Genomic DNA, 27,452 nt, shown 5'->3' on the forward strand with positions numbered 1-27,452 from the left:
GATATTTCTGTTCGTTATAATAAGAATTATAAATTACTAATCATGGAGACAGACACATAAAATCCGTTAAGATCAAAGTTGTATCATATTATTTATTATAATGTAAACTCGTGTACCTATGTATTATGTATACCATATATTATCTATATTATACTTACATATATATCATACATTTCTTCCTGTCATAGTCATGATCGGTATACATATAATTAGTTTAATATTATAATTTATTTATAAATTGAACATAATATTATTATCATTATAATATAATAATAACTATATATTACCTATATAGTTATTCACAATCAATCATACTCACAATTGCATGGTAATAAGCTGGTCAATTTATATTATATACATTATAATATGCAGTTCTGTCTCCATTAAGTTTCTTCATTCGCATAATTTAACTTAACTGTCTTTAAAAATGTTATATTCATACAATTAATCATGTACACACTCAAATAAGTTAATTCTAATCAAAATTATGTTAAATGCATACTTACATGCTTCAAATAAGAAAAATATTTTTTTTGGAAAATGATTTATTCAATTTAATTTTTTTATAAGACATTGCAAATGTATTTATTATTATTATTATTGTAAAAATTACAATTTGTTTTTTTTTAGTTTTTTTTTATTATCATTAATCAAATATAATATATTTTAATCATTATGATAATTTCTAATTAATTAAAATGTTTGTATTGAAACAAACATATTTTCTTTTGTTACTTGGAAATATTAAGTATAATTTATAGTCTTATAGTTAGTAAAAACTTTTGCCTATAGAGAATGTTGAATGTGGCTTTGCTTACATCTACCTACAACTTTCGTTTTATTTTAAACATTACCTTGAACAAAAATATTCTACTAAAATTTCAATTATGCCCCTAAATATCAATACGTAATTGATACTATAAAGCTGGTCATTGGAAAAAAATGATTATTTACAGTTTGTTTGTTTTATCCGCTTTTAAAAAGGTTTTATAAATTCCTAAAACGTTCCATCATAATTAATTGTTATTGACAACGAATTAAAAGTTTTTTGTTTTAGTTAATATAATAAATATATATTTAAACTAAAATATCATACTATTATATTATGTGGTGAATTATATCAAAAATGTCAAAAAATAAAATGTAATATAAATATACAAATAGTATAAATTATTAAAATTGTATTTACACACAGAGTCATTAGACTCACATTCATCCTATAATATTATAATTTTTTCACATAATTTAACATATTTATAATGTATTATATTTTATATTATAGTTTTGACATGTTAAAGTTTTTTTAATGTAGGTGAGAGGAGCTTCACGAATTCAATACACTTTTTAGCTCAGTGAATACATTAAAATTTATAATTATTTACAATTAAATTAATGTTTACAAACTGAATCAAAAATACAATTGTATCAGCGGTTATATGAATCAAACAAATATTAATATTCAGGTGCACGTTTTTATACGATCACTGTTGATTACTATCAATATAATATAATAACAAAAAAAGTAGATACTCAGGTATACTGTTTATTATGAGTAATGTCCCATCACTCACCAGCCCACACACCCAGCTTACAATATCATTAATAGTAAACATCATACATAAATAGAAAAACATTCATAATTCATACGTCAAAAACGGATAAATATATATGTATATTATATATTATATTTATAATAGTTATTGAATTCGACGTTTTTGATTATTAGCCTTACAATTTTAAATATAATCATAGTTGGATTATATTTTGTTTTAATCTTTATAATTTGTATACATATTGCTAACAATTTTGAATGTGACAAACTTCACTAGGATTAAAAAAAAATAATGCTAAAAGTTCAAATTGCTAGTTACAATTTACAGCGAACGCAACTATTCTATCAAAAATATTCAATGAAAAGTTAATCATATACGAATGTCTGCTATGCATGCGAAATAAATAATATTATTGGTATGTATCCAAGAGCATTGCATCAACATTTAAAAGTTTAAGACACATTGAGGTTGCCAATACGTTATTAGCGTTAATGGTATATTTCGAATAAACCATTCCCTGTAGATTAATATAATTGTACTTACATAATATTAAAAAATATAGCAAGATGATGTTTTAATAATTATTATTTTAACATCTATATAATAATTATTATCTTTCTATTATCCCGATACCTATGTATGATTTATACATGATATTTTTTTGTCATTTAATATATGTATATTGTATACTGTATATGTATCGTGTATGATAAAAAATCAATTGAATCATCGATTCCTTCATTGAACTGATTTTAATATCAATTTATCTATTCTACTGATTTTTTTAAATGAAAACGACATCATGTTATTAATAGTTTTAGATAATACCCAGTTTAGAACGTAAAGATCGAATAAGATAATAAACGAACTTAAATAATGAAAATTGCAGTTAGTGTACAGTCTCTAAACGGAATAAGAAACCTTATAATAATGATAAAGTAAAATATTTTAGTAAGTATTTAAATGTATACGATAATTATTGTGATTTATTTATATAATTGAATGTTTGAAGGACGTTATACTATGTATAATAATGCACTGGATATAATATCATATTTGATGCAATTCACTTGAAAAAATTGAGCGTCATAAGTATGTTTTTATTTTTAATTACATAGAATTTATATTTAATATAATAAGAATTACGATTAATGAGTATTACAATTATTGATAGATACAAATTCAAATTTAAATAACTCGATAATATATTGGCATACATTTGATTGATTAGATATTTGGTAAACACACTTGGAGTTTTATCAGAAATAGCATCTACAACGCACCAATACTATTGATATACCTACATGTTTAGTATGACATTATGCAGTGAAAATTATAAATATAAAACAAATCCAATTTAAAAAAAATATATGTATTATTTCAATATCATGAAAAATACCTTCATGCCCAGAGAAAACTTAAAAGTAAAATAAAGATTTTACTATAGACTACTTATGTTATACATTTCACTTTCAATACAGGGTTATTATATATTATCATTTTATTTATTAATTTTTTTTAGGTTGATCCTTATGACTGTAACAATATTATATTATTAGTCAATAATCATAACTATTATTTTTAATTATTTATATGTAATAAGAATCATAATTATTATTCATAATGTACAAAACAGATGGTCTAATCTAACAAAATTATTGAAAATTATTATTTTATTTTATCAATAATTGATTACTATTACTACTACTACTTCAAAATAAAATATGATCTAAAAGTTCAAGTTAAATATTTCAATTCTGTAAGAACAACCGAATTATTGCTATTGCGACGTAATAAAACTATACCACAAGATAATTTTTAGTTTTTACGGTAACTTATATCATGTTAACATTTGCAAATATAAAATGATAGCGATTCAAAATTACAATAAATTATTCACTATAGTTTATGTGTGTATATATTTATTCTTTTGACTCATATAGCCCGCCTTAATCCCCATCATCTGAAAAATATACTTATTGAAGGGTCCTTAATTATTTTTCAAAAGAAATAACATAAACATGCATTTTGTTTTGCTAAGAAAATATTAATAAAAAAAGCCATTATTACGTCTTATACAAGTTAGTAAATTTTGAAAGACTTACACTATTGCCTTTTACTTTTTAGCTATAACTACTAAAAATAGGAGAAATAATAATATTGATGCCTAATTATTACCTAATTATTGAATGTTATTAACCAAAATGGCTTAGAAATGACATAAAAGCATGCGATTTTTTTTTTGTCGAACCACAATAAATTACTAAAAAGGAAAATAAGATAGTCATCACATTATTATATTGAGTAATATGGCACATTTTTTTACACATACAATATTTTTGTTGTCTATTGGCACCTTCTACCTTTTCTCCATTTCAGTCATAATATTATTACGATGAATGATGACAGTATTGTGCTATTTATTGACAATTCATAAGGTACGGAAATATATTCTGAGTACAGTCGTAATATGACATATGTATTATAAAAAATCCCAAACCATAAGAAAATTGCGTAATTAAAATAATTGCCTCATATTTAGAGCTAAAAATTTTAAGAAATCCTACCAAAGTAGGTATATTATGCATGTGATTTATAATTTCTATCCGTCAATTAAACCTGCAATTTGAAATTCTATAATTTTTACAAAACTGTCGTGAAGAAAAATATAAATACATAATTGTTAACAATTTAACACCTATCTCGGCTTTACATAATTTTAACGCGCTATGTAGAATTAATAACTATAACTCATAGTTTATTGTACCTACATCGACTCTTATTCGAGTAACAAAGAGATTTAAACATAATTTATGTGTATTAGTATATTAAGTTCTTGAAATAATAAAAAAAAAAAGGTTTTTAATATTTTCATTAAATGATTATTCAAATAAAAATGTATAAATATGTATTTATATTTTATACTATTGTGCTTATTGTAAATATATTTTATACAGATTGTACAAATAAAAAAAAATAAATATGACAAAAAAATAATAAATAAAAATATTTTATTCAATACTATCATTACCAGACATAAAAATAAATACTCAGACAAATATTATTCGAAAAAATTTTAAATAATAGATTAAATTATAGTTCTTATATTAATAATATGTTATGCACTATCATGATATTATAATGATTAGTACTAACCTTTTCAAATTTGATAAATATTAAATTTTATATGTTCATTATTCATAATAATAATTATGTTATTATTAGTACAATAGAATAATACATGAAACTAAATATTTTATGCTTGTACAAATTTTGCTAGATTTTCTCTTTTTATTAAAATATCTTTTACTCGGAAAATTGTCAAAAAATATTTTTTCAAGGCATAAAATTGATCAAAAAACGAATGAAATGTATGACAAGTTCTACGGAATAAAATTCAATGACATATCGAAATACAATTACCAAATGATAAACGATTATTTCACACGAAATCCATTTTGAACTATGGTAAATATATACTTTACTTTTTCAGTTTTTTACATTTTAGAATAAATTTATTATTTGTTGATACAAACATAGCTTTCATTATTTAACCAAACAATTTCATCATTTTTTTTTTTTTTTAATATTAATAATTTTATAACTTGAGATTAAAAACACGTGTATACTAAAATCAATCGAATAGGAAAACAAAATTCGATGATGGCTTCACAATGTAACTATTTCACTATAAACAGCTTAAGTGTACACATGCTAAAGATGAGTCAATGATTTATTACGCAATTGAATAATATTTATCTAATTTAGCCCTTCAAGTTTTGAACAATGTTTTATACAATATGTATGGTGTAGTGGATTTGAATAGATCGAATTACTACTAATAATCTACAAAAGTCAAAATTTATTTAAAAACGAGATTTTCAAAGACAATACAAAATAGCCCTACGTTTCAATCCAAAACATTTGTGGGAGGCATCGACAGAGTTATTATTACTGTTTATTACGACATGAAGCTTCCAAGACTCCAAGCGATAACTGAAATTCTATTATTGAAGAACCTTACCAATTTACGTATTATGAGAAAAATTAACCAATAATACGCTGCACGTGCAATCATATAATAATGTATTTTTGATTACGGTTTTATTACATTGCTCGGTTATGACACTTTGAAATGACTTGTTTGCATCCTGATAACCAACTTGTGTAAATCTGTCTTTGTTATCACGCGTCGCGCGTCTCGAATATAATAATAAGAAAACACGATTCGTACACAGCACCGCTCATCCCATTATAATAGGTATAATAAATTTTAATAATATGTTCATGGAATTCGTACATGTAATATTAAAATTGGTCCAGATGAGATTCATTGACTTTTTTATGATATTAGATATAGTTGTCACAGATGCAGAAGTGCACATATTATTTTAATATTATTATGTACCTATTGTCCAGTATTTATTTTAGCTAGACCCGCCCCTAGTGAGTATACTATTATACGATCAAAATAATGTATGTTATAGCATTACAAATTTGTAATCACTTGTTCGTCGTACTTGACAAAATGAATCAACTAAATAAGGTTAATCATTGCCTTCAGAGTGATTTCAAATAAATAAATAAAATATAAATACATAACATAATATTATATTATGTATATTTCGTTCGTCAGATATTTGAATTTTTAAAAATCGATTTAAATAGCGATTTTGGCCCCAAGTAATGAAGACAATTGTAAATCTATGATATAGGCGTAATTTTAAAAGTAAATGGAAAGTTAAAAGCATTAAATCATTAACCTATTGATTTAGTAAGGTATATGCTGCTATATAGTAGCTATTATTTAAAACGTTAATTTTTTTTTTCTAAAATATAAAGTAGCTAACTGCTATTGAGATTCGTATTTTAATGATATTTTCAATTAGTAAATTAATATAACCATGGTTATAGAAGTTTAAGTTTTGCTAAAATCGCAATTTTTTCTTTTTCGACGATACACTTTATCACTTAAGAGGATAATGGCCATTAATCGGAATAATAAAAAAAAAATTCATTTAATTTTTTTTCTAAAACGGTATTATATAAAACACTGAGTCTTTATAAAAATTAAAATAATTGTAATCGTAGACACGTAATTTAACAAATGAGCACCGAATGAAAATATCATATTATTATTATGTGTTTGGTCGCCTGCTGCAGTTCTATCGATGTGAGCTATAAATTAGAATTCTTCGACAGTTTATTTAACTGGGCTGTTTGCCTATATCAGCGGTTCTCAAACTTTTTTTTTCGAGATGCTAAAAAAAATTCACAGAGTCCCAAAAATTTTAAATACCAATTTTACAACTCATAAAAAATTCTGGATCAAAAATTGCTAATATTCAAACTTTATACAATATAAGTGTAACTTGTAACAATTTAACGAATGTTAATATAATATTTACTTAATTCAAATGTGCCCGCGGAGCCCCTAAATTGGTTTCGGGGAGCCCTGGGACTCCGTGGAGCACAGTTTGAGAACCGCTGGTCTATATAATAATATATGTGTCGATGTAAACAAATCGATGATATTATAAATAGGACATTTTCATACAGTTTTCGGCGACCCTCGCGGACATACCGTCTGTGGGGGGATACTACTGGGTACCTACGCGTAGGTAAATGCAACCAGATGACCGACTAATACAGCGATAGGTATTTTATTATTATTATTATACGGGTACCCACCTTTTGGTAAAAAAACGGTTTGGTGAGCGCCAGCCAGCGTTCGACAGCCATCACGATGGCCACGCACCCCGAGCCCAGCCCGAAGAACCGCCACAGGACGCGGATCCGGCACGACCACACGTTGTTCCTGGTGCTCGGCCACTTAAAGCTCACGAACATCTGGATCAGCATGCCAGCGAGCGCGATGCAATCGTTGGTGGCCAAGCACCTCAACATGAAACCGTGTTTCTGGTTGCTGCTCGACCGGGTCCGGTGCAATATGAACAGCGCCAACAGGTTGCCGAATATGCCGAAAGCGTACAGCCCGGTGACTCCCATCTGCACGCCGGCGTTCGACGAACGGGAAACGGACGGCATGACCGGAAGTGCCGGCGTCGCGGGCGACGACGACGCGGTGGCGTTCGTCACGGCCAGCTCCATCGGATCGCGGTCGTGTTCTGCGCCACGGTCGCGTTCCGCGAGCGTGTCGACCGGCGCGCTATCTCCCCGCCGCCGCCCTCCCCCGATCCTATTCCCGCCTGTAAGCCCGACAAAACACGTAATAATAATAACAACAATAATAACAATGTATTTTACGACCACCTCCTCTCTGTATTGGACTTCGCTAGTATCGCGTATTGACAATTATTATCATTATCATATCATATCATATAATGCATATAAGTAATAGCACATATATATATATATATGTTATGTGTTTGTCGTTGTCGTTATCGTATCCGATATTTATATTATTAAGCTCGTGCACTCGATACAGGTGTTGCACCACCCCTACCCCTGGACGCAGATAGCTGTCACCGCTGTCTTTTTGCAGCGCGAATTATCGTTTTTTTCACGAATTTTCATTTCACGATGTATTGCGTATTACAAGTTGTCGATATTAAACGTATATATAATTAATTGTGGCGTGCCAATAAGTCGAAACGTAAAAGTCCTCACTCGATCTTCGTAGAACTCGCTAAATAATTGTGTTCGACAGTTTTCTCGCAAGACCCTAAACTTGACGAGTGTTTGTGTGACAAAGTTTTTAAACGGTCGTCGTCATCCCCGTCGGCAACAATTAACGACTGTCGTAGCACTCCAAACTCCGCCGTTTGTTTGCAATTATTACTGTTCGATATTAAAACGCAGTTCGACACGCGCTCCGTTATTGAGAGTTGTATATTTTTATGACGACGGTCGTGGTATACACTACAAGGTTTTCACTGTACTTAAAAACTTTCCAGCAGTTGACGATGATAATAATAACACAGTACAATTACTGTAATAATAATAATGATAATACTACGTTATAATGTACATAATACTCGATCGATAATATGATTATGATATAACGGCGAAATTACTGAAGTTTATGCGCACAGAACGGGTAAAAAAAAAAACAACAACAAAAAATTCAACATTATTGTCACAAAAAAATAAAACATGAAATTCGACGTACGCACAAAGTTTGCTTTTGTCGTCACATTGTCTTGGCACAACGTACTTACACCTATTTACTATGTACGCGAAACGTGAACATGGCATTACACTATTATATGTGTACGTAACGTTTACGCACGGAGTGAAGGTGTACTACAACTGTCCTGTTGTACAACTGGCATAAATGCTAACCGAATTATGACTGACCATCATCATTTTAATTATAATATATTATGCTCATCGATGTACAGCAGTATATAGTAACACATTACGTAGTTTTCGTACTGTATAATAACTGTGTTTGGATTTTTATCGTACATATTATTATATATAGTACCTATATATATGTACATTATTATAAACGCGTCTTATCTCCGATGACCGTCAAACTGCTGAACCCCGAGAATTAAGCGGTGATAAGGTACGAACTCTGCATCACGCATCGTCTATATATTTATGAGTACCTACACAATACAGTCCACGTAATTTGCAAAGCTGCCACGTCACGTTATGATATCACACCTACACTCATATGTTATACTTACACAATTGCGACGTCAAATTTTGAAAATCGGACTTTTAAACCTAACACTAGGCTTTTAGTAGAAAGTATCGGATGTAAATGCCTAAGATCAATTATAAGACTTGAAGTTTGAGCTAAAAGCCGACCATGGCTGCTGTCAAGTAATAGGTAGATACCTACTCGTAACCGGTAAAGACTCCATTTACGCGAAATCTTTTTACAATAAATTTAAAAACGCAAAGTTATTATAGATTTATCATACACATCGTGTAAACTGTACATGAGCGGAAATCGAATAGAATTAGGGGAATTAGGGGAATGACTAACAAATTAAAATGCCTAAACACGATTAAAATTAATTTTCCCACTTTACTCGAAAAACGTTATATTCTTTTTTTAAGAATATTAAAAATTATAAAAATATGCAAATTATTTTGTATAAAAAGTTCATAACATTTTCAATTCAAATACTTACATGGCCACCCAAGGTTTGAAAATTGAAAAGAAGATACAATTTATTTATTTTCATTGTTATCAAAAAATTATCAGCGTAAAGCTACTTATTAAAGTTCTTATGAGAGTTTAAAAATTTAATATTTAAACAAAAAATAACAATATATTATATGTTATATATTTATATCAAATGATTATAGGTCGTTTCATTATTAAAAATTGTAATGGTAGAGTTTTGAAACTTTCTAACAGTACTCGCTTTCCTAATTCCTACATATACACAATGTCATTTTCAAAATGTTCAACTAAATTTAAGCTACTTAAAATATTTATAATGTATTAAGCAAGTTCATACAAACTATGATTTTGTTAAGTTTTTTCCCAATATATTAATACTTGAAAGTATAAATATGTTCCTCACAAGTTTTTTTAAAACCAATGAAAAATCAAAAAATATCAAAATATATGTTTTATTTTATATAAAACATATGTACCCAAGTTCAAATTGTTAATCTCCTTCGCTCAAAATTGTTTTTACATATGTATGTAATGATTTATTAAGGAATTCAAATCTACTATGTAGCACAAATGAGCTCCCCGGTATATATGAGAAGCTATAATGTATAATAATATATTATTAAATAGTATGCGTCTATTACAAGTAGAAGCTGCAATACAGCAATACAGTAATAATGTATAGGTCACCTAACTACTAAAATAAGCCTAAACTTATTTTTATTATTATACCTAATTTTTATTATTTTATATATATATATATATATAATTATAATTTACATTTTAATAATGGTAAAGATGACATTTTTGAATGAAATATTAATAAAATATAAAAATCAACGTAGTTTACCATCTATCTCATGTTATGCTATATTGTTTAGTGTACAATGTTTTAACGTTAATTTAATAGTCAATTAAAAATTGACTGTAATTAACAAACTATTTTAACTTTTAACTGTTTTTATCGAAAAACGACGTAAGTGATCTGCTCGTATTTATTATTAAAATAAAGATGTTTTAAAATGTTTATGCCTGAATAGACAGTTATAGGATAGTAAACCACGAATCAAAATATAAATTTGATTTAGAGCTCAGAAATTAAAATAGGTTTTTTAAAAAAATTTATACAGAGATATCAAATAATTATATTTGCTAGATGAATATTTAAATTTTTAAGAAAAATAACCTATAGGTTATTCGTTATTATATATTGTTTTTACAATGTTCTTGAAAATGCGAAACTGTTTACAATATTCAGTTTAAATTTTAAACAATAATAACTTTGGTTGCCAGATGGTTTGTATCGTCATGACGTACTTTAATACTTTTAATAATGATGTACTAATTAATGGACTTTTCATATTGCAGCACCGTAGATAAATAAAGAAAGCCGATTTACTTACTAAAAATATTATGTTAAAACTTCAAGATAATCTATATAATAGCATATCACATTTTTTGTTTTAATATAATATATTAAGTCAAATATAGAATAATAAGTAATGGAATAAATTATACTGAGATTAAAGATTAAATGCTACATAACATAAAATATATTTTAAACAAACTAAATGTTATAAATATATGCATATACTTTTATCGCGAAAGACATATTTATTTGAGATTTTCTTAATATTTTCTATGAATTATATAATATTTTTTGTGAATACTTTATCAATTTTAGCAGCTTCTATAACTGATCTTTTCTCTATTTATTACTATATATGGTAAACCGGAGGTATATATTACTATATATACATATATAGTCTAAATACATAGGCCATAGGAAGTTATCTGCTATGAAATTAACCTCAAATAAATAATTCAAATTATATTGTCTATAGGAATTATCAAGGAATAAATAATAATATTACATCATGTATGGTGTACCTATGTACATTATAATACAATTAAAATTGAACCCAATTATTCAGATAATATACTTACCTATTTATATAGTTTTGTTTACTTATAAAAACCCGAAAAAACAATGATATTAGGTATTTTCCCAATCTACTGCAGCCCATCAAACATACAAACAACACAATAATACTATAAAAATGAATAATATTGAATAAGTTATGAAATAATATGACAATATCTACTTACTGTTATTTTATATTTTATAATATTAATGTGATTACATTATATGAAATCATTATTGATTTATGACAAATAATTACTTTTCACAATAGTATGATAAAAAAAAGTTTGATATACTAATTATTTTATATAGTATTAATTTAATGACCAACGATGACACTAATTTAAACTGAAGCATTAATTATAGGTAAATTCATGTCATTAGAAACCGACTATAATAAGCAACATATTGAGTTATTTTATTTTTTGTCTAAAATAATAATAATAATAATAATAGGTAACTTAATTATTCACTCTGAAATCCATTAAAAATAAAATTATTTATTAACTCATACCGTGTTCATAAAAATATTTACGTGGACCGGTTTTCTAGGACTTACACAAATAAGAACATAACATTATAAATACGTACATATTAGTACCTGTCTATAGTATAAAATATGGAAATTTAAATATGTATAAAACTGTATAAATAAAAATTCAAGATTTAACTATTATAATCCTATAATCGTCAAAAAAACCTATATCCTAATTGAATAAAAAATAATCATATTTTCGAAGTACCAAAATAAATATGTATACAATGACACTATCACAGTGTCTGGTCATATTACTTAATTATAAGTTTCTTTTAAAATATTTTAATACTGTAAAGCACATGGTTTTAAAATAACTTTCAAATACGTATAGCAGATTAATAATAGATATAAATACCTATAGGTATCACAATATTACAATTTGCAATATCTACAATTTGCTAACATATACTTAAATCATGTTAAATTTTTTATAAGGTAATCAACTATATCCCTCCCTAAAATTGTAGATAATAGTTTTTTTTTTCTATGAATTTTAATATTGAATTGTTTAATTTATTTTGATAATGACATACAAAGTATTACAAACCCCATTACTGATTTTTTTTCTGTGTACGTGCAATCATTACTATTTATACAACTGTGAGAGCAATCGTGTTCGATTCAATACGTTTCATTGTAAGTAAAACTATTCAGTGCGATTTAATATATAATAAGGCTGCATATTTAATTATGAATAATATTCACATTTAATTTAAAATGCAATGTGCCAATGATTGCAATACTATAAACGAACTTCAGTTTATAAAATACTAAAGAAAATTGAATATACTTAATAATTATAAGTATTGTAAGTATTTATTTATTATTCCCAGTTCATAGATTAGTGTACAACTTAATTATACCTAGTGTGTGGTAGTACAAAGATAAAAATTTTTAGTACGAGTTTTAAAATGGGTTTCTAGAAAAATTAGTTTAAATATATCAAAAATTATTTATATAACTTCACTAAATCTATAAGTGAACCATAAATCTAACTAATTAACAAAAAAAATGTTAAATTTTTTTTTTTAATACTGTCTGATCTTGAGAGATTTGGGTAACTGTGATTAGTTAAATTATACGAGCTTATAGGACTTGGCGGTGGTTATCATCCCACGTTATTATAGAGTTGTCTGAACTGATAACAACAGTGCCATCTATTAACTTCGTTTAAACTATTCTATGCTCTCGACGTCTGCTGTTCTTTTTCGTCTCTACTCGTAAGCCCAGTAAATAGATTTTTTTTGTTGTCATTCGGATTTACTATATTACTAATTATTTCTTCCGTTATAAGGATTTGAGCCATTGGACGTGGTCCACTGTTTACTATGGCGATATAACGTACCTTTTTCGCGGTCACCATCGAACGCTATTCATACTGAGAGTGTTCCAAAATATCTTAAAAATAAATATTTAATTTGTTTAAATTTAGAGTATCTATAAATAAATATAGTACATAATAACTTATATGTATATATATAAGTATATTTATTATTTGGAGTATTTAATATTATATTTTATTTAAAATGTACCATTATTATAACTAAAATGAATTCCCTATTTAATATAATATACCTATAATTGCTACCTATCTTTTGTATATTTAATTAACTAGGCCCATTAGAGGGTACGTAAAGTAGTGATGAAAATAAGAGATAAAATTATGAGTACCTACTTAATAATGGATATTACTAATTTTAGATTCTGAGCACAGCAATGGATATATATTGATTTTACAATGATTTGTGTTTTGTCAGTCATTCGTCATCACTTTTAGAACAACAAATATCCTTTGATTTTCATTTACTGAATCCAGAAGACTTATGCAGATTATAATTATTACGCGTAAAAATGATTTATTTAAAAAAGATCAAAAAGCGTGCTCTACATCATAATTTACGTAAATTGTATAATAATTATAGCAATAAATTTAAAACAGTTATAATAAATGCTAAAATAAATTTTTATAAAAAATGGTCGGTTATGTATGTGTTATAACACTTGTTTCTACTTGTTTAAAATTATATTTAAAACAATGTAGGTACTTCTATTCAAAAACATTATTCCAGGGAACTACTTAAATCGTAAAACTTAACTTTAATACTTAAATTATGAATTTATAATTATACGCAATCATTTTTTAAGAATAAGTTAATTTTTTTTAAGTTTACTTATTTATTCTTTTATACCATTACTATTCATATTTTTACGATTAAGTTAGTATTTACTCAAAAGCTAATAACAATAATATAATAAATTAAATAACCACTAACCAAAATATAATACTAACCTCATTAATTTAAGAACATCTTAATATTTGGCATAATAATAAATATATAACTCCCATCGATTGCATTGACGCCAAGAGTTAATATGAATATAAACCTACTGTAATATGTTAAAAGTAAAATAAATCACTCTACAAACAATAATATCAAAAAAAATATCTTAAAATGTATATACTAAGTGATAATGAGTATTGATACAGTTTAAGCTCAAAATCATTTTTCATGTACAATACTATTATATCTCTGAACTTCACACTCGATGCATCTAGACGCATATTACAAATTACTATATTTTTTAGCTTGACCGCCTTTATTTTTTTTAAATACTCATTTACTTGTGATATTTACTATGTAATTGACATTTTTATTAGATAAAATAATAATTTAACAAATGTGACAAATACCATAATATTTTCGTACTAAACGCAATCAGCCGGTATGAATCTGATAGGCGAGACAATCTAAAGAGACGATTTCCGACTACATAAATCCTAACCCCACGTGACATAAACAGACCGGATATTGTAAAAGCAGGTAAAAACACTAAATCCACGAATACTCACATTTTGGTAGAAAAAAAACGGCTTGGTGAGCGCCACCCAGCGTTCGACGGCCATCACGACGGCCACACACCCGGAATACATCCCAAAGAACCGCAACAGAATGGTAATCCGGCAGGTCCACACGCTCTTCTGGGTGTTCGGCCATCTGATGCTCACAAAAAATTGGGCCATTATGCCGACGAGCACGATTAAATCGTTTGTGGACATACACCGCAACATGAAGACGTGATTCTGATTGCTGCTTGATCGGGCCCGATGCAGTATGAACAGCTCCAGCAGGTTGCCGAATATGCCGAACACGGCCAACCCGATATAAACTATCACTTCATAAAAGGTCGGTGATAAGAAACCGCCCGGGCCGAAAAGGCCGTCGACGCGGACGATGACGGCGTGGTCACATTTTCCGCGGGCAACTCCATCGAATCACTGTCGCCTTGTTAGCGCGTGGTGAACCGGTGCAACACTATTCAACGCCCACAACTCCTCTTGGACTAAATACGTCACTATGTACATAATAATATAATTAATGACATTTTTCTTTGATCAAGTCTATTATATGCGTGGATATCAACAATTATTAATAAAAAAAAAATATTTTATTATATTATGGTTTATCGTCGTAATAGCGATGTACCTACGATACTTAAATTAATAAATCAATAAGGAAGTGTACCGCTCCATTACTAGAACCGGTGACAATTTTTATAGGACCAAAAGCTTATGAACCCTTGTCTCTTTTTAATATTGAGAGAGAGCGTTCTGCATTAAATTCTGTATCAAGAATTTTAGTAAATATTCGTAGAGCTAAAAGGAGGATAGGAAATAAATTTTTCCGATTTAATGTTTTGATTACATGCAGAACTTCAGAAGATCCTAATCATTATTCTCTATAGTTGGCTCAATATAAAAAATACTTAAAAATTTATTTGTATGCTCATTTTCTAAGTGTTTGGATATTGTTTTACATGTGCAATAACTTTTTCCTAAATCTGATCTATTACCTTTTTTTATTAGACCTTCCATAGAAACACTTTCAATACTATAAAACTATGTAAGATTATAAGAAAACTGAGAATATCGATATTAGCAGACTAAAATCTATAGAACCCACAAGGAATCTATCTAAAATTGCAACATATGGAGATTTCTAGTCTCGACTAATAATAAAATTAGAATCATCTAAATCAATGTATCTGCATAATGCCTATACCTGGGACGCGGAAGTACATTGTTTTAAAAAAATATCACGTACTATAGATATGAATAGACATACTTAAATTAATATTATTTCTATCAAATATAATTGTATAGTTATCATAACATTCCAATTCACTTGGTGCTGGAACCGAACTCACCATATTATAGGTAACTCAATGAAGGATATTTAAAATATTACCCGAGTGATAGCTGACCTTTCTTCGCTTCGTTTTCTCTTCTATTTTATGCACTGGATTTTTATATATAACTTTCTATAACTAATGCATTTCCGAAACACAAAATTAACTATAAACACACACAATTCGTAAAATCAAAATTTTTACTATGTTATTACTAATAACCAAGTATCAAATAATAACATTTTGACTGCCATGTTTTGTTTTACCTATTTACATGCGACGATTTCGAAACACCGTGTTTATGTGAGCTTTTCTTAACAAGGAATACGTAAAAATTTGATCTAACGTATAATATTATACCTATGTAATACAATTTATTATTATTATCAAAGTCAGTCGTTATCGACTAAATATCGTTGAAATAACCCATAGCGCATAGCACAATAATTAACATGCACAAAATAAAAACTATTTCCAACTGTACAATGTATAATCTTATCTTATATCATATATTTTAATCCAATACTATTTAATTATAAAAAAAGTACATTTTCAAGATAATTTATAAAGTAAACTTTGTCAAACAAATGTTTATTGCTTTGAAATAAGCAAACGGTGGTTGTTTACGTTTTAACGACTATTGTGTAAATTAATTAAATTAAAAATTGTTCTATTTTTTCAAAACAAAACAATAAGTTTTGTTTTCAACGTTATTGGTTGATTGTTATAATATTGTATAATTTTAGTAGTTATATTAAAATTTGCTAATAATTATAAAAAATCATTTGTATGAATGGCCAGGTGAAAAAATCCCTTCAAATTAACCTAATATTTCTACATATTTCCAATGGTGTATATTTAATTTTTTTAAAACAGTAACCTGTTCTAGTAAAGCCAAATTCAGTACAAAACAATATAAAAAAAATAATTGAATAATATTAGATTTTTTTAGATTTTTAGAATGCAATTTATACTAAAAAAATTCACGGAAATAAGATAAGAGTAATCTTAAAATAATTAACGGCTTATCAGGAATATTATAATATAAAATTATATAATCCAAAGAAAAATGTATAGTTAACACTATAATATAGTATAAACTATAAATTATATCAAATTTAGTTAGGTTATTTATATCTTTAAAAGATTGTATCAACTACAATGATGGTAGTCGACTCATAAGTCGAAAAATCATAAATAACAAAATTGTCACGCTCTATAAACATTGATTATGTATACATTAAAAATATATTTTAATCAATGCTATTATTATGTATTTGTAACTTGTAATTTTGCAGTTCATCACTTAAGTCCTTTTTGCAATAATATTATTTATGCCAATTTATACACTGTACAGTAGAGTAATATACAAATACATATTTCGCATTACAAATATAGAGTCCTAGAATGTATTGTAGTGTAGCGAACCTCTTTTTACTGTTTTATTCTTTTTCCCGTTCCATCATCGTCATTGCGTCATTTGAAATTGAAATTTTCTTAAGTGTTAAATTTTAAGTTGTCAATTGTCACTTATAAATTTGTCAGGTTTTTGCTGTTATTTGTATACATGTAAGTATAAATGTACCATGTACCTATGCATAATTTTTGTTTACTTACTATAGTATTAATTTTTAAAGATGGTCGTTAAGTTGACAGTTGTTTACAATGGTAAATGATGTGATTTTACTATATATTAAAGGCGAAGGCCAACTTTATTGATTATGATAGTTAAGTATTGTGTGTTTAATCACATTAATTATTTTTTGTATTATATTATATTTATTATTTATTAAAAAAAATATTAAAAAACGATATTTTTTAAGTAAAAAATATAAAAAAATTTAGTTAAAAATATTTTAAAACAGTTTTAGGTAAAAAATATATAAAGTTTAAGGTAAAAAAATTTAAAAAATAAGTTATTTGGTAAAAAAAATTAAAAAATGATAGGTAAAAAATATAAAAAAATTTAGTTAAAAATATTTTAAAACAGTTTTAGGTAAAAAATATATAAAGTTTAAGGTAAAAAAATTTAAAAAATAAGTTATTTGGTAAAAAAAATTAAAAAATGATAGGTAAAAAATATAAAAAAATAATAGGCAAAAAAATATTTAAAAATAAGTTATTTAATAAAAAATTATAAGAAATTTTAGTTATTTGGTAAAAAATTTTAAAAAATGTATGTTCTTTAGATTTCATAGTTCCATCACTCCTGCATTTTATGTACGTTTCCGATTGTACCTATAACAGCTCATTGATAAATACATAAACAAATATTTGGGTGCCCACTATAAAAACAACGATCGAATTTTTTACAGTCGTAAACTCTTTACTCATGTAATCTATTGATAATTGATATACTACAATATAGAGAATCAACTCGTACCTACCTCTTAATGACCCGGGAATAAACTCGTACATACCTAATAATGGCCCGAGAATCAACTAATACATAACATAGGTCTTGGGAATCAACTCACCTATTACGTTGTTAGTGCTTAACAGGGTTGACTAATAACTTTAGTGGTGGTTAATATAATGCTGATACTACACATTAAAATTTATTATTTGAATAGGTTGGAAATTTTAAAATGGCTGACGAGTTTACCATATCTAAATTAAAAGAGTGGAAATTGGAAAATTGTATTGAAAAATTTAAAGGTAAATGTAATTATTTAAATAATAACTGACAAATAAATTATTAACATTGAAAATTAGTTCATTTACTATATAAGCATTTAAATATAAATATATATATTAGGTGTATTATTTACTTAATAATTACTTATTTGTATTTAGATGAATGTATTGATAGTGAAGCACTAATATCTCTCACTGAATTGATGTTAAAAGAACTTTGAAAGAAATTTTATTTAATGTGGTAATGCAAATTGTTAAAAAGAAGATTAAAAAAGTAAAAGTTAAGAGAAGAAAATTGTCAATATTGCTATAAATTTGTCCTAAATGAAATAGTGGCATATTTAAGATTTTTTCAAGGGGGGATATATGTTAGCAAAAATTTAATTTCCCTAAGGAATTAGTTGAATTACCATCGATATCACAATGTTATAAATTAGTAACAAATAAGATATCAGGGGGGATCTATCACCTATACCGATACCCCCCCCCTAAATACCCCACTGAAATGAATAGTTGAAACAACTAAAAATTGGTTGATGTAACCTAAAATTTTCTTTCGATATTACTATAAATTTAACCATAATAAATAGCTGTGACAACTAAAAATTGGTTTATCTAACCTAAATTTTTGTTTATATCGCAAAAAATTTTACCATAATAAATAGCTGTGACAACTAAAAATTGGTTGATCTAACCTAATTTTTGTTTATATCTACATTTTACCATAATAAATAGCTGTAACAGCTAAAAAACTGGTTGATCTAACCTAAATTTTTGTTTAATATCACAATAAATTCAACTAAAATTAATTGGTGACATCAATTAATTATCTGGTTGTCATATACATTATACATAACTAGAATTTAAAGTTAAACTAACTTTAAAAATGGTCAATCTCTCTAAATATTTTTTTCTGCGTAAATAGAAAGGCAAGAGCGGTTTTGCGTTTTTTTGTAATTAAATGTAAAGATAATATAGTTAAATAGAAAGTTGATTTAAATATAAAATAGTTTTTATTAATTTTTCATAGTGGTGACCATATTGTTAACTCTGTAAGTTATATTAAAATTGTCACCCGAAAATCAGTGGTGCATTTAGAGAATTGACAAAGGAGGTGATTACTTTTGGCAGTATTTTTTTATTTATGTTATTATTAATAACAATGATAAAAATTATTGAGTCGATGGTTATAGTGAGGGGAATAGTGAGTATGCTGCGGGCTGTGAAGCTGTTGTGCTACGGGTTTTGAACCTATACATTTTGGATTTTCATACTACTTGTGTCCATGAAATTAAACAAATTTTAAGTTAATAGATTAAGTTTTGTTTAATTTTGAAAGGAAAATAGAACTTTAGAAAAACGTACGCTAAAAATGTACTAATTACGATCATTAAAATAAATGAGATACAATATAATATTATTTATTATATTATTAAATTCGTTTAAAAGTTGAATACGTAATTAATGTGATATACATTTAAATAATGTAATATCATAAAAATGTTTTCAAAATAGGAAATTACAACGACACTCAAACTATCAGACATATTTAGTTAAATAAAAAAAAAATAAGTTAATTACCTATTTTTTTTTATTAAATTCAACAAAAATAACATATAGACTAGAGACATCATAAATATTTGACAAACAGCTTGTATTTTAGTGTAAATTTTTTTCCAAAGTAAAAAATAAAAAAATAAGTTCAGTTGCATCATCCACTATTAACTCAACACACAGAACAGTGGAGAACTTGTCTCCTAAAACCGTTTTTATTAATTTAATAAAAATCTTATTGTAATACATATTTGTATTATGCTTCTATAAAAGATAATATAAATAATTATACAATGAATAGGTACTATTTTTATTTATATAATATATTAAATATATATACATGTTAATTATCATAATATAATAGTATCGCCTACAAATATTGTTGGGCTTGTTTTAACGTGGTTCCGGTGCGGAATTACCCTTTCATAGAACTTTTTAACTTGATTCTGTTTGATTCAAAACATTTTTAAGTTCTGGTACATTAAGAAAAAGTCCAGTTCCATCCTTAACATATGTGATTGAAAACAAAATCTCTTGGTTCAGTAGTGGTGTCGTGAGATTGTCGTGGTTCAAGATTTCTAAGTTTGATTCTTTTAATGAGCTGAATACTATAAAAGTAAAACGTGTACAGAAAATCCCAAATTAAATAACTAGTATAAATTTCAAGTGTCCCAACTAGTTATTTTAAGCGTGAATTTTTGATTTCATAAAATTTTAAATATTTTTTTTTTATTTGGTCAACGCTCAACTTTTTTATAATTAATGTAATTCAAACTTTTAAAAAACCTTGTATTAAATATCAATTCTTAACTACCTATACAACAATGTTCATACATTTTTAACTACAATAAAAAAAGTGGTATTAACTTGAATTATTGATTTAAGTAAGAAATCTGAGTAACCTTCTTGACTGTTTTTCCAAGTATCAATACGCCAAGTGTTACGGAACTTTTACAGGTTTCGTTTTAACTTCATGGATTTTAATGAACTGATCAATAGTATTATTTTAAGATCTGCCATTGTTAATTCTAATTTTTTGATTTCCAAGACATCTTGTTCATTTAATAATTTTAATTTGCTCTCCCCTTAAGTTTGAGTTGATTATCCTTATTTCTTGAGAAACGAATAATTATTGTATTGTATTCTGTATGTTACAAAGGCCAAACAATAGTCGTGTTCTTTTGCCTAACCTTTTTACCCTATCAGAAGTGATAAGCGTTGTTTACTTTTTCAACCGTAGGTATCGTTAAAAAGGAGTTAATTTGATTGCCTACACAGATCTCCTTAATTTGGTCATTTGTGTCTAAATACTTTTATGCACTTGCCTCAGTGTGTTATAGTTGTTTAGAACATGAAACAAAGTAATTAATTGGTTATTGAGTTAATGCATAATGAATTAATTAGACTCTTCAAACACTAGATTCTTAACATTTTTATCTGTTGTTTTATCTTCCTTACGGCTTTGTGTGTTACATTGCCATATTATATTAACATAATGTTATCTTAAAACAATCATTTTGAACCACACTGGTGATTGAGACCTTTGTCAGACCTAAGCCTGTAAGTGGAAAGGGATATAAGTGTTTTCTAAACGTTTAACCCTTTTAAATGCATAATATTTTTGTTGAAATATCCTTTTTGAGCTCAAATACAGTTCAGCCATTATCTATTTTTTTTTTAAATCCAACTAAAATAAGGGCAATTCGACCATTATCAACAAATCAAACCCTGTTGAACTAAAGAAAAATAAGATTTTTTAAATTCTAATCGTTTTAGCACATTAAAATTATTTAATAACAGATTAAAAACCTATATAAACTTTTTTTTATCTTATTTAACATTAGGTTAGATTGTCGCATATTGCAATCAGAACTGCTGCTGCGAGAACACTTCGTCTGTTGTTCTCATGGAAATTCTACCGTCGTTTGCATTTTCTTTGTTCTTCGGTCTTAACTCACTAAAGCATACTGATTTTACTAATGTCCATTGCTGCAGAACGTATAAAAATGGATCCAGCGGGAAGTGTATAGCCAGAAGTATGTCCCCGGCGATGGTGAACGGCAGAACCCTCGACTCGTCCTCGACAAATCTGGTCAACGGTATCGATATCTGTCAAAAAAAAAACGTAAAAAATAATACAATTTGCAACATAAATAAATTATAAATATTTAAAATAAATAAATAAGTTTTTTATTACATAACTGCCAGAAAAACTACCGATAGAGTTTTAATAAAATTATATATAAATTCCTCAGGACTAAGTGAACGATTTTAGCTTCTATTTTCAGCATCAACAGCAAGTGGAATATTATAATATAAAATTATGTTTTCCAAAGAAAAAAATAAATTATATACAATATACATTCCAATAATGTATTGTAATATAGTGGATCACAAATATAAATGTTTAAGTCTAACATCGCACTACCTTTGTGTATAATATTTATTATAGGAAGCAGTAGAATTTACCATTTGCGGGACCCAACATGTAACAAACGCGACACACAGCAAAAACATGAGCCTTCCAAACGATCTTTCTTCTTTCGTTATCGTGTTGAAAGTCAATGACGATTCTCGGTTGGAACGTCTCATTGTCCCGTTGTGCGTATTTTGAAGGCTATCCTTCATACATAGAGCTTTCATAACGGCCAAGTTCGTGTAAGCTATTGTAGAACATAAAAATACTCCTAAAAAAAAAAATAGACGTTTTTATTTTTTTATGGACTGAAATAATTATAAGGAATCTAAATATCTAAAATAATCTAAAATAAATTATTAATAGTTAAAAATATTTTTATCACAGAGTTATATAAATTGATAACAAATTAAAAATCAAATATTTCTTGAGATTATAAATAGCACAAAAATTAAAATAACTTTTATATTAGATATAAGATATACATATTTTTTATTAATTTATAAAAGATATTTTCAATGTGAATACCCAAAATAATACAATAAATAAATAAGTTCACAATTTGTACTAGACTTAAAAAGTGAAGGAAAGCCGAAAGGATCAACTATTGACACTACTTCTAAGAAAAATCATTATTTAAAAATGTATACGTTAATTGCCCAGCTAAGAATATTAAATTTTAATAGTTGCTATACTTTTTTGAATTTTCAAGTAAATTGTAAAAAATTCAAACCTATTTACATATCTTATTTTTAATGCTCAGTTTAATTTCTATTTTTAAACATTAATAATATTATTGTTTATTTTTGCTTGTGTTATCTAATATTATGTGGTTTACAATAAATCATATAATGTTAAATAAAATTCAAGATCTAAATTAAAAATCATTTAAAAAAGTTGTATGTTACTTTTGTCAAGAAATTAAATTAGAATACACAATAAGTCACAATATATTATTTATAGTATAATAAATAATTATTTCTGGTAGGTAACTATATTTTATTGAAATTAAAGTTTAAATTAATTTTCTTTTTAGTATTGACAAGTCATTTGTTATTTTTATATTATTTATATATTTTTAATTAATTTTTAACCCCTTTTAAAGATTATCTATTTAAGTCAGATAAGGCTACCTACTTACCATGACAGAAATATAAGTAAGCGTATAGTACGTCCAAAGGCTTTTTGGCATACCGGTAACGCACACATAACGACAATTTTTCATCCCAATACAGACCAAATCCAAAGATTGGGGCACATACTAAACAAAATTCTCCAAACCAAAGTATGACCACCATTAGTTTAAGTTGACGAAGACTGATATTCTGGAATCATATGGTTTCTATAATTAGTACATATACTTTAATTTAATTTATATATATTTATTTTCAGTCCGAAGATTGGTTGAATGATTATTTATGTCTTTCTTCGCTTATATCTGTCACTTATAATCGTCTTCAAGTACCAATAAATTCCTATTTCGGTATCTTCCATCGCCTGCTTCAGAAATGGAGTTCTAGACCTTCTTCTTCCGGTTTTCTTTCGATTTTTTCCTCTATTAATGTGGTGGTTGTCTAAGAACTATTTCTTATTACGTGTCCGATCCATGCTTTTCTTCTCAATTTTAGTGTATACCATATTAATTTTTAAATATTCATTCTCATGAAAACCTCAACATTTTTATTTTTTCCGTCCATTTTTTCTGAAACCAAATTGGTCTTCAGCTAAATTTTCATTTATCTTTGACTTTATTCTTTTATAAATTATTTTTGTGAGAATCTTAGAAGCATGTTTTATGAGGCTAATTGTTCTGTATTCTTCACATTTACTGTTTTCGTCTTAGGTACATATAATTTTGTATATTTATCAATAAGTACTAAATATTGTATTCTTATGGTTTTCTCCATTTTATAAAAAATTATATACCTACCTAAAAATAATAAATTTACAAAAAAAAATTGAATACAAATTTATATATTTATGTGTAAGTACCTACTTATTGATAATAAGTATATAAATTCTCAACATTTTTGAGAAACAGTGGTGATGATGAGTGTATCCCTCCCTGCCGAGGAAATTATATATTTTCCAATCTACTTATCTCCCCTAGACAAAATCCTAAATACACCACTGACATGGTGTGCCAATTATATAATTTGTATAAATTATGTATAATATAGTTAATTTATAACTATTATTCCTATTCGAAGCTATAACTTTCAAATAAATTGTTCTAATTTTTGTTGTTTTTTTTTACCTTAAAAGTATAAAATTCTTAGATACACCCAATAGTGATTATTCTATTCTGTGGTGATATATTAAGTTTTAATATTTTAGAAATAAAATAATATTAATATTTATTATTATTTGCAATATGTATAGTAAAATAATGTATACATAGATGCCTACTTTTAATTTTCTGGATTTAGGTTTATATCTATTATTATGTTTTAATTATGTAATATCAAATTTAATGTACTTAACCCTTTCAGACAGAAATTAACTTCTACCACAAAAATTTTTTTTTTTTGCATATTCCTTTTACTATGGACTCTAATAAAAATAAATCGTTAAAAAAAAAAAAAAATTTAATTTTTGACGGACTTAGGAGTATGTCCTCTATAAGTGACATTGGTTCACTATGGTAACAAAAAATATTAAAATCTGAACAATTTTTGTCGGGTCTGAAAGGGTTAAATACCTATTAGTATATATATTTTGAACATAATTTATAAATTGAAATAACTTAATCGATAATGATGTTGTATTATACCATACCTATTCGTTTATCATATTATCTTATTAAATATATACATTTATTTTCTTATACTTTATATATTCATCATAATGTTTGGAAAAATCATCTATATTTTCTACAGATAATATAGCAGCTGAATTAAACTACCTATTTAATTTTGTTTTTAACTTAACCATAAATAATCAATGAAGAATAGCCAAGTAACAGTAATAACATGTATGCTATCCTATGGCTATGAACAATTGAAGAAAATTAATTAAAAATCATGTGCCAATAACTATGTTTTCCAATACTAACTTTACAACCAATAGTGCTAATAACTATATTTTAGTGCTATTCGAATCTATAATGTTTTTATCTAAATAGTATTCTATGTCGTTCTAAAAAAATTTTATTTCTATTCTTATTCCTTATCCAAACAATAGTATTCAATCTAGCTGCTTTCACGAAAGAAGTTTCATTTCAAATATGCGCAAGTAGTACACACACTTTTTTAACATTAAACTGCTAATATACTATTCTTAACTATATATATATATATATATATATAACTTAACCCCACTTGGGGTTTTAGACCATTGAGGTCGAGATTAAGTTTCAATCTGCATCGGTTTACGAATACTCACATTTTGGTAAAAAAAAAACGGCTTGGTGAGCGCTACCCAGCGTTCGATGGCCATCACCATGGCCAAACACCCCGAGTACAACATGAAGAACCGCCACACGACGCGAAGCCGACACGACCACACATGGTTCCTCATGTAGTCCGGCCTTTTGAAGTTCACACATACTTGGACCAACAAAGCGACGACCATGATCAAATCGTTGGTAGCCATACATCGCAACATGAAGACGTGTTTCTGGTTGCTGCTCGATCGGGTCCGGTACAGTATGAACAGCTCCAGCAGGTTGCCGACTATGCCGATCACGGCCAATCCGATATAAAATAGAGTTTCGTTAACGCTCAGTGTGTTGATTGGAATCGCCGTCGACGTCGGCAAGAGCAGCGTGGTAACATTTGCCGAGGAGAGCTCCATCGAATAGCCTTTGCGTTTTGTGCGTGACTAAATACGTCACCAGGTACATAATAATAATGTAACAATGACAATTTTTGTTTACTAATTGAAGGGTGGGCGGCAATAACGTGCTACATTATACATTTTTCGTTTTTAGTCGTTACTGAACAATTTACGAATTGGTACATAGCACGTTATTCCCGCACACCCTTCAATTATATATTATATTATGGTTATCGTCGTAATAGTGGTGTACCTACGATACTTAAATTAATAAACAAATTAGGAAGTGTACTGTTCAATTACTAGCACCGCGGTGAAAACTTTTGTAGGACCAAGAGCTTATGATTCCTCATGGCCTTATCCCTTTTAAGTATACTGAGAGAGAGAGCGTTCTGCATTTAATATTATAGCAAGAATTTAAAATTTTTATAAATATTCGGAGAGCTACAAGTAAGGATAGAAAATAAAAAATTCAGATTTAAAGTTTTGATTGCATTCGGAATATCAAAAGATCCCAAAGTAAGTAATTTTCGCTAAAGATGTCTGAATATATTATAAACTTTGAAATTAATTTGTAAACTCTTTTTCTAAGTTTTTTGGGAATTGTTTTACCAGCTCAACAGCTTTTTCCTGAAATTGGTCTTTTATAATTTTTTTATTCGATCAATCTCTGGAAAATGTTAAATATTAAGATAATCCTTTGTTCGGATAAAACTGTTATGACGTATTCCATAACACTATCTAAGATAATAATATGAAAA

The 27,452-nt window shown here is 27.0% G+C and overlaps 2 protein-coding genes across 4 annotated transcripts in view; both read right to left on the bottom strand.

The window, feature by feature from the left end:
- Positions 1–8,851, bottom strand: part of LOC114124383 (prostaglandin E2 receptor EP4 subtype-like) — a 35,500-nt gene extending 26,649 nt beyond the window's left edge. The window contains exon 1 of one of the 3 annotated variants that reach the window (XM_027987620.2): positions 7,245–8,845. In XM_027987620.2, the coding sequence (XP_027843421.1) occupies positions 7,245–7,664 (420 nt within the window). In that variant the 5' untranslated portion in view covers positions 7,665–8,845. Of the gene's footprint in view, positions 1–7,244 lie in introns of all 3 variants that reach the window. The other 2 variants (XM_050199476.1, XM_050199482.1) reach the window with 2 other exon arrangements.
- Positions 8,852–22,229: 13,378 nt separating this feature from the next.
- LOC114129634 (melanopsin-B-like) lies at positions 22,230–26,784 on the bottom strand. The gene is made up of 4 exons (XM_050199488.1): positions 26,299–26,784; positions 24,056–24,239; positions 22,968–23,185; positions 22,230–22,607 (listed from the first exon to the last, which is right to left on the bottom strand). The coding sequence occupies exons 1-4, from the start codon at positions 26,707–26,709 to the stop codon at positions 22,365–22,367; spliced, it is 1,056 nt and encodes a 351-aa protein (XP_050055445.1). The 5' UTR covers positions 26,710–26,784; the 3' UTR covers positions 22,230–22,364.
- Between the last annotated feature and the right edge of the window lie 668 nt (positions 26,785–27,452).

This window comes from Aphis gossypii, chromosome 1 (assembly GCF_020184175.1).
Source record: "Aphis gossypii isolate Hap1 chromosome 1, ASM2018417v2, whole genome shotgun sequence".
In the NCBI taxonomy this organism is placed as follows: domain Eukaryota; kingdom Metazoa; phylum Arthropoda; class Insecta; order Hemiptera; family Aphididae; genus Aphis; species Aphis gossypii.

Excerpts from the sequence above, each read along its gene's own strand:
- LOC114129634 (XM_050199488.1), bottom strand. The coding sequence starts at position 26,709 with ATGGAGCTCTCCTCGGCAAATGTTACCACGCTGCTCTTGCCGACGTCG. Across the intron at positions 23,186-24,055 it reads TTACTTATATTTCTGTCATG|GAGTATTTTTATGTTCTACA; the intron begins GTAAGTAGGTAG and ends TTTTTTTTTTAG. Across the intron at positions 22,608-22,967 it reads CATGTTGGGTCCCGCAAATG|ATATCGATACCGTTGACCAG; the intron begins GTAAATTCTACT and ends TTTTTTTGACAG.